We start from the raw sequence: 17488 nt of genomic DNA, 5'->3' as shown, positions 1-17488 counted from the left end.
CGTGGACACACCCCTCCAACTATCGGGTACTATTTAATCTCACTAAAACACTAGCAACACAATAGAAAAATAAGGGATTTCCCAGAATTTTTTATTAAAGGCCTACTGAAACCCACTACTACCGACCACACAGTCTGATAGTTTATATATCAATGATGAAATAGTAACATTGCAACACATGCCAATACGGCCTTTTTAGTTTCCTAAATTGCAATTTTAAATTTCCCGCGGAGTTTCTTGTTGAAAACGTCGCGGAACGATGACGTGTGCGCGTGACGTCCCAGGTTGCAGGGGGCATATTAGCGGCTAAAAGTCGTCTCTTTTCATCACGTAATTACACAGTCTTCTGGACTACTGTGTTGCTGAATCTTTTGCAATTTGTTCAATTAATAATTGGAGACGTCAAAGAAGAAAGCTGTGGGTGGGAAGCTTTAGCCTTTAGCAACACAAACACACGGTGTTTCCTTGTTTAAAATTCCGGGAAGTGAAGCTTTACTATGGATCAGAGCGGTCAAGCGAACACGGATCCTGACCACTTGTCAACCGGCAGTTTTCGGTGAGAAAATTGTGGTAAAAAGTCGCCTCGTACCGGAGATCAGCTGAGCTTGCGCCGTCCATGCAGCTGCCGTGACTTCCCTCAGAGACCCTGGCGTCAACACACCCGTGGACACACCCCTCCAACTATCGGGTACTATTTAATCTCACTAAAACACTAGCAACACAATAGAAAAATAAGGGATTTCCCAGAATTATCCTAGTAAATGTGTCTAAAAACATCTGAATCCATCCCAATGCAATCGCCTTTTTTTTTTTTTTTTTTTTAGTCCTTCGCTATCAATTTCATCATCCACGATTCTTTCATCCTCGCTCAAATTAATGGGGAAATTGTCGTTTTCTCGGTCCGAATAGCACTTGCTGCTGGAGGCTCACATTATAAACAATGTGAGGACGTGAGGAGCCCTCACACCGGTGACATCATCGTCTGCGACTTCCGGTACAGGCAAGGCTTTTTTATTAGCAAACAAAAGTTGTGAACTTTATCATCGATGTTCTCTACTAAATCCTTTCAGCTAAAATACGGAAATATCGCGAAATGATCAAGTATGACACATAGAATGGACCTGCTATCCACGTTTAAATAAGAAAATCTAATTTCAGTAGGCTTTTAAGAAATGCTAATAAGGAAATCCAGGAATTTCGGGAAAATCGGGAATTTTTTTGTTGTTGTCCTGATTATGAGGAATGTTTGGACGGTGGAACGGTTGAAGTGAGTTGAAAAATGTGGAAGAAGTCATCTCCAGAAAAAAGTGTTTGAATCAAAGGGGATTCTGAGAATTCCAGGAATTTTTTTGGAACTTGGAAAAATGATGGAAGAAGTGAAAGACATTCACTAAAGCAGACCTGGGCAAGTTAAGGCCTGCGGCCTGTTGAGTTTTGAAAGTTCGGGGAAGTTCTTCAAGACCGCTAAGAATTGAACAATTATAATTCTGTATTTTTTACTCCACAGGAGAGCCAGGAGACAAGACATCAAGCACGGAGACCCCGCAAGCCAATGTTGGGACACAGAAGACAGTACGTAGACTTGATCTCCATTTGTAAACAAACCGGATCCATACCAGCACAGGTCCTACCTTCTTGTCTTCAGGTCTGGGTGTGGGTCGGGTGGAGGAGAGAGTTCTCTTCGCGGTCCAGAGCAACTCCACCTTCCTGGAGTGCGTCCCCAAATCTCAGCAGTCCCAGATCCGCTGGTTTGTCCGAAGAACTGGATCGGAACACAGGGAAGAGGTCAACACACTTAACTTAAAACTCTTGGACTTGTACTGGTCTGGTCTAGTCTAGTCTTTGACTGCTCTGGTTTATTGGAGCTGAGAGATCACATTTTGTTCTTCAATTAGTAGAGAAATTACAGGGCAAAGACATTTAGTAAGTACAAGTTAAAACTCTACAATGCAAAGCAAAGCCATTTATCAACAACACCCAGAAACGCCGCCGGCTCCGCTGGGCCCGAGTTCACCTAAGATGGACTTGGACTGATGCAAAGTGGAAAAGTGTTCTGTGGTCGGAGGAGTCCACATTTCACATTGTTTTTGGAAACTGTAGACTGTAGATATTTTGTCCTACAATTAGTAAAGAAATCACAGGGCAAAGACTTTTAGAAGCGCTACCAACAAGATTTTTATGTAATTGAATAGACTGCAAAGACAAGATACTTAACGTTCGAACTGGAAAACGTTATTTTTTGCAAATATTAGCTCATTTGGAATGTGATGCCTGCAACATGTTTAAAAAAAAAACTGCCACAAGTGGCAAAAACGGCCGAGAAAGTTGAGGAATGCTCATCAAACACTTATTGATAACATCCCACAGGTGAACAGGCTAATTGGGAACAGGTGGGTGCAATGATTGGGTATAAAAGCAGCTTCCATGAAATGTTCAGTCATTCACAAATAAGGACGGGGCGAGGGTCACCACTTTGTCAACAAATGCCTGAGCAAATTGTTGAAGAATAACATTTCTCAAAGACCTATTGCAAGGAATTTAGAGATTTCAAAATATACGGTCCGTAATATCATCAAAAGGTTCAAAAAATCTGGAAAAATCACTGCACATAAGTGATGATATTACGGACCTTCGATTCATCAGGCGGTACTGCATCAAAAAGTGACATCAGTGTGTAAAGGATATCACCACATGGGCTCAGGAACACTTCAGAAAACCACTGTTGGTAACAGTCGCTACATCTGTAAGTACAAGTTAAAACTCTACTATGCAAAGCAAAGCCATTTATCAAAAACACCCAGAAACGCCGCCGGCTCCGCTAGGCCCGAGTTCACCTAAGATGGACTTGGATTGATGCAAAGTGGAAAAGTGTTCTGTGGTCGGAGGAGTCCACATTTCAAATTGTTTTTGGAAACTGTAGACGCCGTGTCCTCCGGACCAAAAAGGAAAAGAACGGAAAAAATTGTTCTAGGCAAAGTGTAAAAGCCAGCATGTGTGATGGAATGGGGGTGCATTAGTGCCCAAGGCATGGGTAACTTACACATCTGTGAAGGCACCATTAATGCTGAAAGGTACATACAGGTTTTGGAGCAATATATGTTGTCATCCAAGCAACGTTATCATGGACGCCCCTGCTTATTTCAGCAAGACAATGCCAAGCCATGTGTTATAACAGCGTGGCTTTGTACTAAAAGAGTGCAGGTACTAGACTGGCCTGCCTATAGTCCAGGCCTGTCTCCCATTATGAAGCCTAAAATACCAACAAATCCTTTTCAACTTATATTCAATTGAATAGACTGCAAAGACTAGATACTTAATGTTCGAACTGGTAAACTTTATTTTTTGCAAATAATAACTCAAAGTGGCTCCTTCAGCCACTCGTCATTGATCGCTTCGCTTCTTCGGTTTATTGCTCGCAGTGAAGACAACAATAACACGCGGGAGTCCTTAATACTGGAAATACAGTATTTGTGATTGATAAAACTTTGGGCGAATCAAAATGTAATAAAATTCTAACATAAAGTTCATTACTTACCAATAAAAACGCAATAAACGAGGGACGGAAATTAGACCCGGTAAGGTCTATTCAGGTGTACTGGAGAGGAGGCTACGCTGGACAGTCGGACCTTGGATTCAGGAGGAACAGTGTGGTTTTCGTCCGGGTCGTGGAACTGTGGACCAGCTCTCTACTCTCGGCAGGGTTCTTGAGAATGCATGGGAGTTTGCCCAATCAGTCTACATGGACTTGGAGAAGGCATATGTGAGTCATGTGGTGAGTTCTCAGAGAGTATGGGGCTTCGGACTGTCTGATTGTGGCGGTCCTCTTCCTGTATGATCAGTGTCAGAGCTTGGTCCGCACTACCGGCAGTAAGTCGGACCCGTTTCCAGTGAGAGTTGGACTCCGCCAAGGCTGCTCTATGAGACCGATTCTGTTCATAACTTTTATGGACAGAATTTCTAGGCGTAGTCAAAGCGTTGAAGGGATCCGGTTTGGTTTGCAGATGATGTGGTCCTGATGGCTTCATCCGGCCAGGATCTTCAGTTCTTACTGGATCGGTTCGCAGCCAAGTGTGAAGCGACTGGGATGAGAATCAGCACCTCCGAGTCCGAGTCCATGGTTCTCGCCTGTTAAAGGGTGGAGTGCCATCTCCGGAGTTGGGGAGGAGACCTTGTTCCATTCGGAGGAGTTGAAGTACCTGGGAGTCTTGTTCATGGCGTCTTCAGTAATGCGTACGCTGTATCGATCCGTTGGGAAGACTATGTCTCCCGGCTGGCCTGGGAATGTCTCGGGATCCCCTGGGAGGTGCTGAACGAAGTAGCTGGGGAAAAGGGAGTCTGGTTCTCGCCCAGAAAAGGGTTGAGTGCAATCTCCAGCTTCGGGAGGAGATCTTGCCTCAAGTGGAGGAGTTCAAGTACCTCAAAGTCTTGTTCGCGAGTGAGGGAAGAGTGGATCATGAGATCGACAGGCGGATCGGTGCGGCGTCTTCAGTAATGTGGACCTTGTATTGATCCGTTGTGGTGAAGAAGGACCTGAGCCCGAAGGAAAAGCTCTCAATTTACCGGCCGATCTACGTTCCCATCCTCACCTATGGTCATGAGCTTTGGGTTATGACCGAAAGGACAAGATCACAGGGTTTCCTTTGCCGGGTGGCAGGGCTCTCCCTTAGAGATAGGGTGAGAAGCTCTGTCATCTGGGAGGAGCTCAGAGTGGGTCGTGAGATTGACAGGCGGATCAATGCGGCGTCTTCAGTAATGCAGACGCTGTAGCGATCCATTGTGGTAAAGAAGGCAAAGCTCTCAATTTACCGGTCGATCTACGTTCTCATCCTCACCTATGGTCATGAGCTTTGGGTTATGACCGGAAAGACAAGATCACGGGTACAAGCGGCCCAAATGAGTTTCCTCCGTCGAGAGGTGGGGCTCTCCCTTAGAAATAGAGTTGAGAAGCTCTGCCATCCGGGAGGAGCTCAAAGTAAAGCCGCTGCTCCTCCACATGGAGAGGAGCCAGATGGGGTGGTTCGGGCATTTGGTCAGAATGCCATTTGACATGTTTAGGGCACGTCCAACTGGTAGGAGGCCATGGGGAAGACCTAAGACATGTCAGGAAGACTATGTCTCCCGGCTGGCCTGGGAACGCCTCGGGATCCCCTGGACGAAGTGGCTGGAGAAACGGAAGTCTAGGTTTCCCTGCCTTGGCTGCTGCCCTGCGACCCGACCTCGGATAAGTGGAAGAAAATGGATGAATGGATGGAAATTTGAATCGGCAAATATATACAAAACAAAACACTGGCTTAAAGCGATAATCGATAAACCGGAGTTTTGACCCGAAGAATGCAGTGTCGGTAAAAAATAATAATAATCCGCATCCTGGGGATTTCTGGAAATGCACGTCCTTTTTGATTTCAATGCGTAAAAAGATACAAAATGTGCACTAACGCCAACATTGAGAAGTAGATGACCTATTTTATGTATAGTTAGCACTTGTATTGTTGTTATTTTAGATCTTACAGCATTATTGCTTTCAAAGACCAGACCCTGTGGAAAAAGGTTTGCAATGACGAAGTCATTTGTGACCGAGGTCTGGAAACAAACTCAGCAAAGATGACTTGATCTAAACAAGCCTACTCAGCGGCCAAGTGGTTAGGGTGTCCGCCCTGAGATCGGAGGTAGGTTGTGAGTTCAAACCCCGGCCGAGTCATACTAAAGACTATAAAAATGGAACCCATTACCTCCCTGCTTGGCGCTCAGCATCAAGGGTTGGAATTGGGGGTGAAATCACCAAAAATGATTTCCCGGGCGCGGCCAGCGCTGCTGCTCACTGCTCCCCTCACCTCCCAAGGGAGTGAGCAGGGGATGGGTCGAAAGCAGAGGACGAATTTCACCACAACTAACGTGAGTGTGACTATCAGTGGTACTTCAACTTTACCATTGTAAATATGTGTTTTAGCACACCCGCACCCATGTCGGCAGTTTCAGTGGTGAAAGTAACCCCACCGACAGGTGCAAGAGTCACTTAAAAAAAGGTCCAAAGCATGTGTTCCTCTATGGTTTGGTGCGTAAGCCCAAGTGTGCGCACGTTTCTTTATTATCCCACGACAGCGGAAAGCATAACAGAGCGATCCCCGCGGAGAGCCATGTGTTTGCTGGTATTGGACACAACGGGGTGTGTTTTGTGTTTGTGTGTTTGAGCGTGGGATGATATGTGACCTATTGTGCCGCATAGACTGAGTGACGAAAGACCAGATGCGGGGTTCTTCCAACAGGAGTAACACGTGAAATACGGAGCAAAAACTGAGGGGAACTTCAGTCATAATTTAGATACTTCCATTTAACACCGTATTTTTTACGACTATAAGGCGCACTTAAAATCCTATAGTTTCCTAAAAACTAAACAGTGCGCCTTATAACCCGGTGAGCCTAATGTACGGAATAATTTTGGTTGTGCTTACCAACCTCGAACCTATTTTATTTGGTAAATGATTAGTGTGACTAGTAGATGGCAGCCACACATAGGAGATACGTGCAGACTGGAGCATGACTCTACGTAAACGACACCAAAATTGTAAATGTTGCGTTGAAAACATTACACACAGCACTCAAAAATTTTATTTTAGTTTTAGTACAACTTTGGCAAGCTATGAAGCCGCACCGCTTGATGAATTGCACTGTGCTTCAACATAGGAGTATTATTATGGTGTCTGTATAAGATAAGACATTATCTGGCATTTTGTTTCGCAATATTAAATGCAAATATATATACATATACATATATATATATATATATATATATATATATATATATATATATATATATATATATATATATATATATATATACACATACATATATATATATATATGTATAAACATACATTTATACACTATATGTGTGTATATATACATATATATACATACATATATATATTTTTATATGTGTATGTATTTGTATATATGTGTATATTTATAATATATATACATACATATATATATATATATATGTGTGTGTATATTTGTGTAAATATAAACATATATGTTTATATGTATATATATATATGTATATATATATATGTATGTATATATATATATATATATATATATATACATATAGGTCCATATATATATATATATATATATATATATATATATATATATATATATATATATATATATATATATATATATAAACCCTGTTTCCATATGAGTTGGGAAATTGTGTTAGATGTAAATATAAACGGAATACAATGATTTGCAAATCCTTTTCAACCCATATTCAATTGAATGCACTACAAAGACAAGATATTAGGTGTTAAAACTCATAAACTTTATTTCTTTTGCAAATACTAATTAACTTACAATTTCATGGCTGCAACATGTGCCAAAGTAGTTGGGAAAGGGCATGTTCACCACTATGTTGCATCACCTTTTCTTTTTACAACACTCAATAAACGTTTGGGAACTGAGAAAACTAATTGTTGATGCTTTGAAAGTAGAATTCTTTACCATTCTTGCTTGATGTACAGCTTAAGTAGTTCAACAGTCCGGGGTCTTGTTGTCGTATTTTACCCCTCATAATGCGCCACACATTTTTGATGGGAGATAGGTCTGGACTGCAATCAGGCCAGGAAAGTACCCACACTCTTTTACTATGAAGCCACACTGTTGTAACACGTGGCTTGGCATTTTCTTGCTGAAATAAGCAGGCGCGTCCATGATAACGTTGCTTGGATGGCAAGATATGTTGCTCCAAAACCTGTATGTACCTTTTCAGCATTAATGGTGCCTTCACAGATGTGTAAGTTACCCATGCCTTGGGCACTAATGCACCCCCATACTATCACAAATGCTGGCGTTTGAATTCTGCGCGTAGAACAATCTGTCCACAGTTTCCAAATAAAATTTGAAATTTGGATTCGTCAGACCACAGAACACTTTTCCACTTTGCATCAGTCCATCTTAGATGATCTCGGGCCCAGCCAAGCCGGCGGCGTTTCAGAATATTGTTGATAAATGAGTTTGTCTTTGCATAGTAGAGTTTTAACTTGCACTTACAGATGTAGCGACCAATTGTAGTTACTGACAGTGGTTTTATGATGTGTTTCTGAGCCCATGTGGTGATATCCTTTACACACTGATGTCGGTTTTTGAATTAGTACCGCCTGAGGGATCAAAAGTCCGTAATATCATTGCTTACGTGCAGTGATTTCTCCAGATTCTCTGAACCTTTTGATCATTTGACGGACCGTAGATGGTAAAATCCCTAAATTCCTTGCAATAGCTCGTTGAGAAATGTTCTTCTAAAACTGTTCGACAATTTGCTTACAAATTGGTGACCCTCGCCCCATCCTTGTGTGTGTATTACTGAGCATTTCATGGAAGCTGCTTTTATACCCAATCATGGCACCCACCTGTTCCCAATTAGCCTGCACACCTGTGGGATGTTCCAAATAAGTGTTTGATGAGCATCTCTCAACTTTATTAGTATTTATTGCCACCTTTCTTAACTTCTTTGTCACGTGTTGCTGGCATCAAATTCTAAAGTTAATGATTATTTGCAAAAAAAAAAAGGTTTATCAGTTTGAACATCAAATAAGTTGTCTTTGTCGCATATTCAACTGAATATGGGTTCAAAATTGTTTGCAAATTATTGTATTCTGGTTATATTTACATCTAACACAATTTCCCAACTCATATGGAAACTGGGTTACAAATTGAGTCTATAATTTTCAAATTAAGGTGTTGGAACGTGTCCAATTTCCCATTTGTGTGGAATGAAAAAAACAAAAACAAAAAAAAAAACGTGTTGGAACACAAGTCAAACTTGGCACAGGAAATCCTGTATATTTGCTTCGAACCAGCTGATCAGAATCTAAAATAGGGGGGAGGTTCAAAGACGGAGCATCTCCCGTTTTTAAAGAAGTATGGCTCGTTAAAACAACCTCATCCACATGTGCCACCCTTTCACCCTTCTCCTGGAAGCCAACTGCACTCCAGCCACAAGTGAAGTGTCAGTGCTTCTCACACCATGCCTACGACTCTTGGTGTTCACCTCCTACAGACCGGAATGTTCCACTTCTTAGCAGCAAGCAAGCAAAGTCTTTGGAGAGCATCACAATCCGTGCAGTGTTGACTCAGCCAGAAGCATAATGTTAGGAATATTCTTACAACGGCATAAAACTTTGCTTTAAAGTCTTCATTGACCACCAGAACTGCACTTTTTGGAGACTTTATGTCGACAAAGCAATACTACAATATTTCGGCTGAACTGAGCTGATAAATTGTGTTGCCAAATCATCCATTTAACTACCAAACCCAAAAGCAGTGAACTTGTCACGTTGTGTAAATGGTAAATAAAAACAGAATACAATGATTTGCAAATCCTTTTCAACTTATATTCAATTGAATAGACTGCGAAAGCAAGATATTTAACAATCAAACTGGTAAATGTTGTTATTTTTTGCAAATATTAGCCTTCAAAAAAGCTGGCACGAGTGGCAAAAAAGACTGAAGACGTTGAGAGATGCTCATCAAACACTTATTTGGAACATCCCACAGGTGAACAGGCTAATTGAGGAACAGGTGGGTGCCGTGATATTGGGTATAAAAGCAGCTTCCATGAAATGCTATCAATCAATCAATCAATCAATGTTTATTTATATAGCCCTAAATCACAAATGTCTCAAAGGACTGTACAAACCACTACGACTACGACATCCTCGGAAGAACCCACATAAGGGCAAGGAAAACTCACACCCAGTGGGCAGGGAGAATTCACACCCAGTGGGACGCCAGTGACAATGATGACTAAGAGAAACCTTGGAGAGGACTTCAAATGTGGGCAACCCCCCGCCCCCTCTAGGGGAACGAAAGCAATGGATGTCGAGCGGGTCTAACATGATACTGTGAAAATTCAATCCATAGTGGCTCCAACACATGCTAAGTCGTTCCCAAACAAGGTCGGGGCGAGGGTCACCACTTTGTCAACAAATGCCTGAGCAAATTGTTGAAGAACAACATTTCTCAACCAGCTATTGCAAGGAATTTAGGGATTTCACCATCTACGGTCTGTAATATCATCAAAAGGTTCAGAAAATCTGGAGAAATCACTGCATGTAAGTGATGATATTATGGACCTTCGATCAGTGTGTAAAGGATATCACCACAGGAACACTTCAGCTTTTTAAATACACCAATGGTGCAACTGGACACATCCTCAGTGATGTAACCTACGATCACACAGGGGGTTTCGGGTCATTCAACAATCAGACCCCCACCCCTAGGTGACCCAGCCAGGGTTGATCAGGCCCCCAGCCTGTGTCCAGGTAGCGCTACTGCCCTACATGCCACACCCCTCCCCTCCTGATCCACAGCCACCTTGATGCCACTTCTGCTGCATCTGTGACTAACTTCATGGCCCTTTGCTGGCTGGCCCCTGTGATGCCAAGCATTCTGTAGGCCCTGTCAGTAACTAAAGTGTGTCCCTACATCTGTAAGTGCAAGTTAAACTCTACTATGCAAAACCCAAGTTATTTATCAACAACACCCAGAAACGCCGCCGGCTTCACTGGGCCCAAGCTCATCTAAGATGGACTGATGCAAAGTGGAAAAGTGTTCTGTGGTCGGTCTGACGAGTCTATATTTAAAACAATTTTTGGAAAGTGTGGATGTTGTGTCCTCCGGAACAAAGATGAAAAGAACCATTTGGATTGTTTTAGGCCATGGGTGTCAAACTCTGGCCCGCGGGCCAAATCTGGCCTGCCATGTATTTTCATTTGGCCCTTGAGGCAATATCAAATTAACATTAGAGCTGGCCCGCCGGTATTATACAGCGGTGGTGTAGCTGTAACACCGCATTTACCGCTAATAGTCATACTTGCTAACCCTCACCCCCGATTTTCCAAGGAGACTCCCAAATTTCAGTGCCCCTCCCGAAAATCCCCAGGGGGCAACCATTCTCCCAAATGTCTCCCGATTCCCACCTGGACAACGATATTGGGGGCGTGCCTTAAAAGCACTGCCTCAAGCGTCCTCTAAAACCTTTCGTCACGTCCGCTTTTCCTACGTAGAAACAGTGTGCCGGCCTAGTCACATGATATATGTGGCTTTTACACACACACACACACACACACACACTCACACACACACACACACACACACACACACACACACACACACACACACACACACACACACACACACACACACAAGCTAATGCAATGCAAGCTTGGTCAACAGCCATACAGGTCACACTGAGGGTGGCCGTATGAACAACTTTAAGACTGTTACAAATATGCGCAACACTGTGAACCAACACTAAACGAGAATGACAAGCAAATTTCGGGAGAACATCCGCACTGTAAAACAACATAAACAAAACAGAACAAATACACAGAACCCATTGCAGCACTACCTCTTCCTGGACGCTACAATATACAAATATATTATTAGCCAGTGGGAAAAGTTTATTTTGATATTTACCTGAGAAGGCTGCAAATAGAAAAGAGGCATTCAATTTCTATTTAAATTTGATTTGATATGCCATTGATATTTTTAAATTATTAGTATTATTTGAAACTCGATTTTGCATGTCACTATAAAGTTATACAAGTCTCGCTTGTTCAATATTCAATGCAAAACTTGTTTGGGTCCCTATTAAAAGGTTAATTTGTTCAACCTTGGCCTGCGGCTTTGTTCAGTTTAAAATGTTGGCCGACTCTGTATTTGAGTTTGACACCCATGTTCGAGGCGCAAAGTTGAAAAGCCAGCATCTGTGACGGTATGGGGGTGTATTAGTGCCCAAGGCATTGGTAACTTACACATCTGCTGAAAGGTACATACAGGTTTTGGAGCAACATATGTTGCCATCCAAGCAACGTTATCATGGACGCCCCTGCTTATTTCAGCAAGACAATGCCAAGCCACGTGTTACAACAGTGTGGCTTCGTAGTAAAAGAGTGCGGGTACTAGACTGGCCTGCCTGTAGTGCAGACTTGTCTCCTATTGAAAATGTGTGGTGCATTATGAGGCCTAAAATACCACAACGGAGACTCTTGAACAACTTAAGCTATACATCAAGCAAGAACGGGAAAGAACGGGAAATCCATTTATTCCGTTTTTATTTATTATTTACACAACGTGACAACTTCACTGCTTTTAGGGTTTTGTAGAAAGACATTTGCCAAAGAGAAAACACTGTGGTGGGCATGTCAAGACAAATAATTATGGGCAAAGAACAGTTAACACACTTTAAAGGAACAGTATTAACTTGTGCCATCACTTCATAACACTACAATTACTGCAACATTGCCGACTTTGCCGCACATTTGGAAACATTTGGGCTAACATGAAGCATGTGCTCCTTGTCAAGTGTCCTGTGGGCAGCCTGGCAAGACTTTACGGACTTTGAAGGAATGAATTGCCTAATTATGCTAAAAAGGGCTAAAAGTGAATAATTGGTTTAAACAGATAAATCTCTCGATTCCTAACAAGACACATTATTTTTTTTCATAAATGTGTCTCTGCTGTGAGAAAAGGGGCATTGTTATGCAAAACTGACTTTACTTACCTATTGCTTGTACTGCGTCATGTGATTTTTCACCAGAAATGAAAAACAATGGTGGGGAGACTATTTAAGTACGCAAGGGGCCTAGATCTTCCTGCAGAACATCCAACTGTGCAATAAAATCGGTCCCTGTACTTACAAAAAAAAAAAATCTAGTGATATCAAGGACATCCCAGACGTATCGAACTATCTTATGCCCCAGACTTAATTCTACACGACAAAACTGAAGAAAACTTGGAAAATCACAGAGGTCTACAACTTCTTTGTGTGTGGCTGGGTCAAATAAATTAGTATCAAGACACACCTGGTTAAATATGCATCGTTTAGCTCGGGTAATTACACGTTATTGACGTAATACTTGATTGGGAAATACTAAACGAGTACAGTTCATTAAACATTAATCAAACAAAGCTTTAACAAAGTCATCATTGCAGTTTTTGACTCTGCTTGTGCCCTTAGATTGGAATGCATGCTATTTTTCTAGTCGTCCATCTATGTTTTTTTTCTTATCCGAGGTCGGGTCGCGGGGGCAGCAGCCTAAGCAGGGAAGCCCAGACTTCCTTATCCCCTGCCACTTCGTCCAGATCTTCCTGGAGAATCCCAAAGTGTTCCCAGGCCAGCTGGGAAACATAGTCCCTTTGGTCATAACCCAAAGCTCATAATCATAGGTGAGGATGGGAACGTAGATCGACCTGTAAATTGAGAGCTTTGCCTTCCGGCTCAGCTCTTTCTTCACCACAACGGATCGATACAAGGTCCGTATTACTGAAAACGCCGCAATGATCCACCTGCAGATCTCACGATCCACTCATCCCTCACTCGTGAACAAGACTCCAAGGTATTTGAAATCCTCCACTTGGGGCAGGGTTTCCTCCCCAACCCGGAGATGGCACTCCAACCTTTTCTGGGCGAGAACCAGACTCCCTTTTCCCCAGCTCCTTCATTCAGCTCCTCACAGGGGATCCCGAGGCATTCTCAGGCCAGCCGGTGGACATAGTCTTCCCAACGTGTCCTGGGTCTTCACCGTGGCCTCCTACCGGTCGGAAGTGCCCTAAACTCCTCCCTAGGATTGGTTCATGTGGCATCCTGACCTGAATTTGAACTCCACCACTTGGAGCAGGGTCTCCTCCCCAACCCGGAGATGGCACTCCACCCTTTTTTGGGCGAAAACCAGACTCCTCTCTCCCCAGCTACTTCGTTCAGCTCAGAGACCCGCAACCCGGCAGATCAAATTAATTTCGGCTGCTTGTACCCGTGATCTTGTCCCTTCGGTCATAACCCAAAGCTCATGACCATGGATGAGGATGGGAACGTAGATTGACTGGTAAATTGAGAGTTTTGCCTTCCGGCTCGCCTCCCAAACGTTTACTGAGTGTTGCTAAAAAGAAAAGCCATGTAACACAGTGGTGAAAATACCCATGTGACAGCTTTTTTGCTTTTAACATTGGCGAGGCATTACGATGTAGCAGGAACTCTGGAGACAGGGTGCAGGTAAGAAATGATTTATTCCCATAAATCATAAAACAAAGAGAGGAGCAAACCAAAAGAAGTGTACCTAACACAAAGAAAGCTAGTGGAATAGCTCACAAGGAAACACTAAGATGGAACGTAGCCTAAGACATACACAGGGAACTACAAAAAATACATAGCAGTTGCGTAAAGCAAACAAAAGCACCAGACTGGGTGAGGGGTAAACCAGGACTAAATAGCTCTCTGATTAATGTCCGGCAGCAAGTGAGCGTCCCGAAAACTAATCAGAGGCAGGTGAAAACAATCAGCACCTATGGCAACCAAGTAACAAAAACATGGGTGCTGAAACAGAACTTAAACGACAAGTGAATTAAAACCCCAAATAAACTATGATCCGGGTAAAGTGCCAACTTCACTGGTTCTGGGTTTTGTAAATAAAAATGCCGGACTTGGGACTCTGTTTTAAAGGTAAAACTATGTTCTACTTGATCCTACGAGATTGCTCTCCTTTTGGAGACTCCAGCTGGAGTTTTGTGCGGACAAGCAAGCCAAGTGATTAGTTTCTTCCTGACATTTTGACTAAAACGGACTTCTTCTTCCAGGTCCGGCCGGACGATCGAGTCATCCAAACGGACCGGGGCCTCCTTATCCGGGCCCTGCACGCCGCCGACGTGGGCGTGTACGAGTGCGAGGCCCAGGAACGCACACGTTTCGCGCACACCCTCCGCCGCCTCACGGTGCAGCTCGTGCCACAAGGACACCTGGACAGAAAGACCAAGTCCGGCGAGGACCCCCTCGCGGAGCTGAAGAACGCTCGCCATTACAAGGACTACCTGAGGCTGATGAGCTCGCCCGTGGGGTCGCTGGAGGACTACTGCGACTCGCTCTGGCTCGAGAAGAGGTCGTTAAAGGCCCGAGGGCGAGCGGTGGGCGCCGGGAAGTGGAAACACATCCAGGAACTGAAGAAGAGCAGGAACCGGCGGCACCACAGGGAGTGACCGATTATTGAGCATTGCGGTGAACAAGTCAGGACTGTAAAAGCGTTTCTTTACATCTTGCACACTACGGGTTTGATTTGCCAAAATCCAAGTACTACTTGCTAAACAGCAGGTGCAAACTATACAATTCATGAGCGTGTTGCGTGTGTTCTACTAAATCTGCCTGTGCAATTGCTAACCGGTGCAAACCGCCTAGTTTAATAAGGTTTTAGCAAGTACTACTAAGTGTGGCCATGGAAACACTCATTTCCCGCCACATTCAAGTTACGATGCTCTCCAGCCGGTGAGCGTTGCTGTCAAACTAGCAGCACACATCTCACATCTCAAACTCCTTTTCAGCAATGTAGAATTGAAATCGGCCGATATGTGCTTTAAAATATAATATCGGAAATTATCGGGATCGGTTTCAAAAAGTAAACTGTAAGACTTTTCAAAACGCCGCTGTACGGAGCGGTACACGGACGTAGGGAGAAGTACGGAGCAGTTGCGTCTCCCAGTCGTAGTTGCCAACCCTCCCGATTTTCCTGAATTTCAGTTGCCCCTTCCGAAAATCTCCCAAAACCCAAACCCAAAGCTCATGACTATAGGTGAGGGAACATAGTTCGACCTGTAAGTTGAGAGCTTGGCCTTCCGCCTCAGCTCGTTCTTTACGACAACTGACCGATACAGGGGTCCGCATTACTGAAGATGCCGCACCGATCCGCCTGTCCATCTCACGATCCACTCGTGAACAAGACTCCGAGGTACTTGAACTCCTCCACTCGGGGCAAGATCTCCCCCCCAACTCGGAGATGGCACTCCAACCTTTTCTGGGTGAGAACCAGACTCCCCATTCCCCAACTGCTTTGTCTATCTCCTCCCAAGGGATCCCGAGGCATTACCAGGCCGCTTGTACCTGTGATCATGTCCTTTTGGTTATAACCCAAAGCTTATGACGATAGGTGAGGGAACATAGTTCGACCTGTAAGTTGAGAGCTTGGCCTTCCGCCTCAGCTTGTTCTTTACGACAACTGACCGATACAGGGTCCGCATTACTAAAGACGCCACACCGATAAGCCTGTCTATCTCACGATCCACTCTTCCCTCACTCGTGGACAAGACTCAGAGGTACTTGAACTCCTCCACTTGGGGAAAGATCTCCTCCCCAACTCGGAGATGGCACTCCACCCTTTTAAGGGCACGAACCATGGACTCGGACTTGCTAAGAATGAATAAGTATATTAAATCAACGCTAGATAAAAAAGATGAGCTTGTTTCTAACAAATCGAAACATACAAAATAGCGCCCGCAGAGCAGTTACAGTCTTGCTAAATCACACTGCCCGTGCTAAATGAGTATTGTGGCCATTCTTTTGATCAACATGTATTCTGCATACGCACCAACACGTTTAACAGATTGCGCTCCTTTCTCTGCTCACTAAGATGTAACCCTCTAGTAGCACTATCCAGTTTGCATGCCATTGACTGTGCGCAGACCTTGAGTAGACACCAGAACCACCCATTATTTGGTCATTGTAATGCATTAAAAGATTGTTGTGTTTGTGTTTCCTCTCGGTGATGACAATGCATTCATGTTGAATGTCTGTAAATAACTGTAGAACTTGTACAGTATCGTGTAGACCACTTCCAGTGTAGTCCTTGTACTTTAGTCTGATAGCAACAACGACTGTGGCGTCAGGGTCAGCCCGGAACTACATTTCTGTACCGGAGATCCACTTTGAAAACTATTTAAATAAATGTTTCTTGTTCCAAACTCAAAATGTACCTGCAGTGAATAAATATAAGAAGCGCGGAGTTTCTAGAACACGAGCAGATTTAGAATTGGTTGGTTGGCATTTTTCCAGGTGTCCCGATATAGCAACGTAGGTCCCTAAAGGCTCTGCGTCGGGATGATTCAGTACCAGCTGCTCCCTTGTTTAATCAGAAATGTGTGCATGAAAAGAGAACCACGACCACCTTTTCATGGACTGCTCTGCCATTGAGGACTATTGGAAAGAGATAAACCGAGATCTAAAGGATATTTTCAAATGTGAAGTACCCCTTTGAGAGTTGTACTGTTTTTCCGGACATGTACAGTCGTGGTCAAAAGTGTACATACACCTGTAAAGTACATAGCAACACATCATACTTGCCAACAATCCCGACTTTCCCGGGAGACTCCCGAATTTCAGTACCCCTCCCGAAAATCTGCCGGGGCAACCATTCTCCCGAATTTCTCCCGATTTCCACTCAACAGTATCGGGGGCGTGCCGGCCCAGAAATATAATATCTACGACTTTTCACACACACAAATGAATGCCAAGCACACTTGGTCAACAGCCATACAGGTCACAGTGAGGGTGGCCGTATAAACAAATTTTACACTGTTACAAATAAGCGCCACACTTTGGACCCACACCAAACAAGAATGACAAACATTTCGGGAGAACATCCGCACCGTAACACAACATAAACACAACAGA

At 43.7% G+C, this 17488-nt stretch overlaps 1 protein-coding gene across 3 annotated transcripts in view; it reads left to right on the top strand.

Moving 5' to 3' along the window:
• sema3d (sema domain, immunoglobulin domain (Ig), short basic domain, secreted, (semaphorin) 3D) overlaps window positions 1-16786 on the top strand; it is a 127540-nt gene extending 110754 nt beyond the window's left edge. For 2 of the 3 annotated variants that reach the window (XM_061916795.1, XM_061916794.1), the window contains exons 16-18: window positions 1508-1572; window positions 1646-1785; window positions 14632-16786. In XM_061916795.1, coding sequence (XP_061772779.1) covers window positions 1508-1572; window positions 1646-1785; window positions 14632-15027 — 601 coding nt within the window. In that variant the 3' untranslated portion in view covers window positions 15028-16786. The remainder of the gene's footprint in view (window positions 1-1507; window positions 1573-1645; window positions 1786-14631) is intronic. The other variant, XR_009808962.1, reaches the window with a different exon arrangement.
• Window positions 16787-17488: the final 702 nt, after the last annotated feature.

Source organism: Nerophis ophidion, linkage group LG12, assembly GCF_033978795.1.
Source record: "Nerophis ophidion isolate RoL-2023_Sa linkage group LG12, RoL_Noph_v1.0, whole genome shotgun sequence".
NCBI lineage: Eukaryota > Metazoa > Chordata > Actinopteri > Syngnathiformes > Syngnathidae > Nerophis > Nerophis ophidion.
Note: the sequence above shows the minus strand (reverse complement) of the source record. Positions and strands in the feature narration are given on the sequence as shown.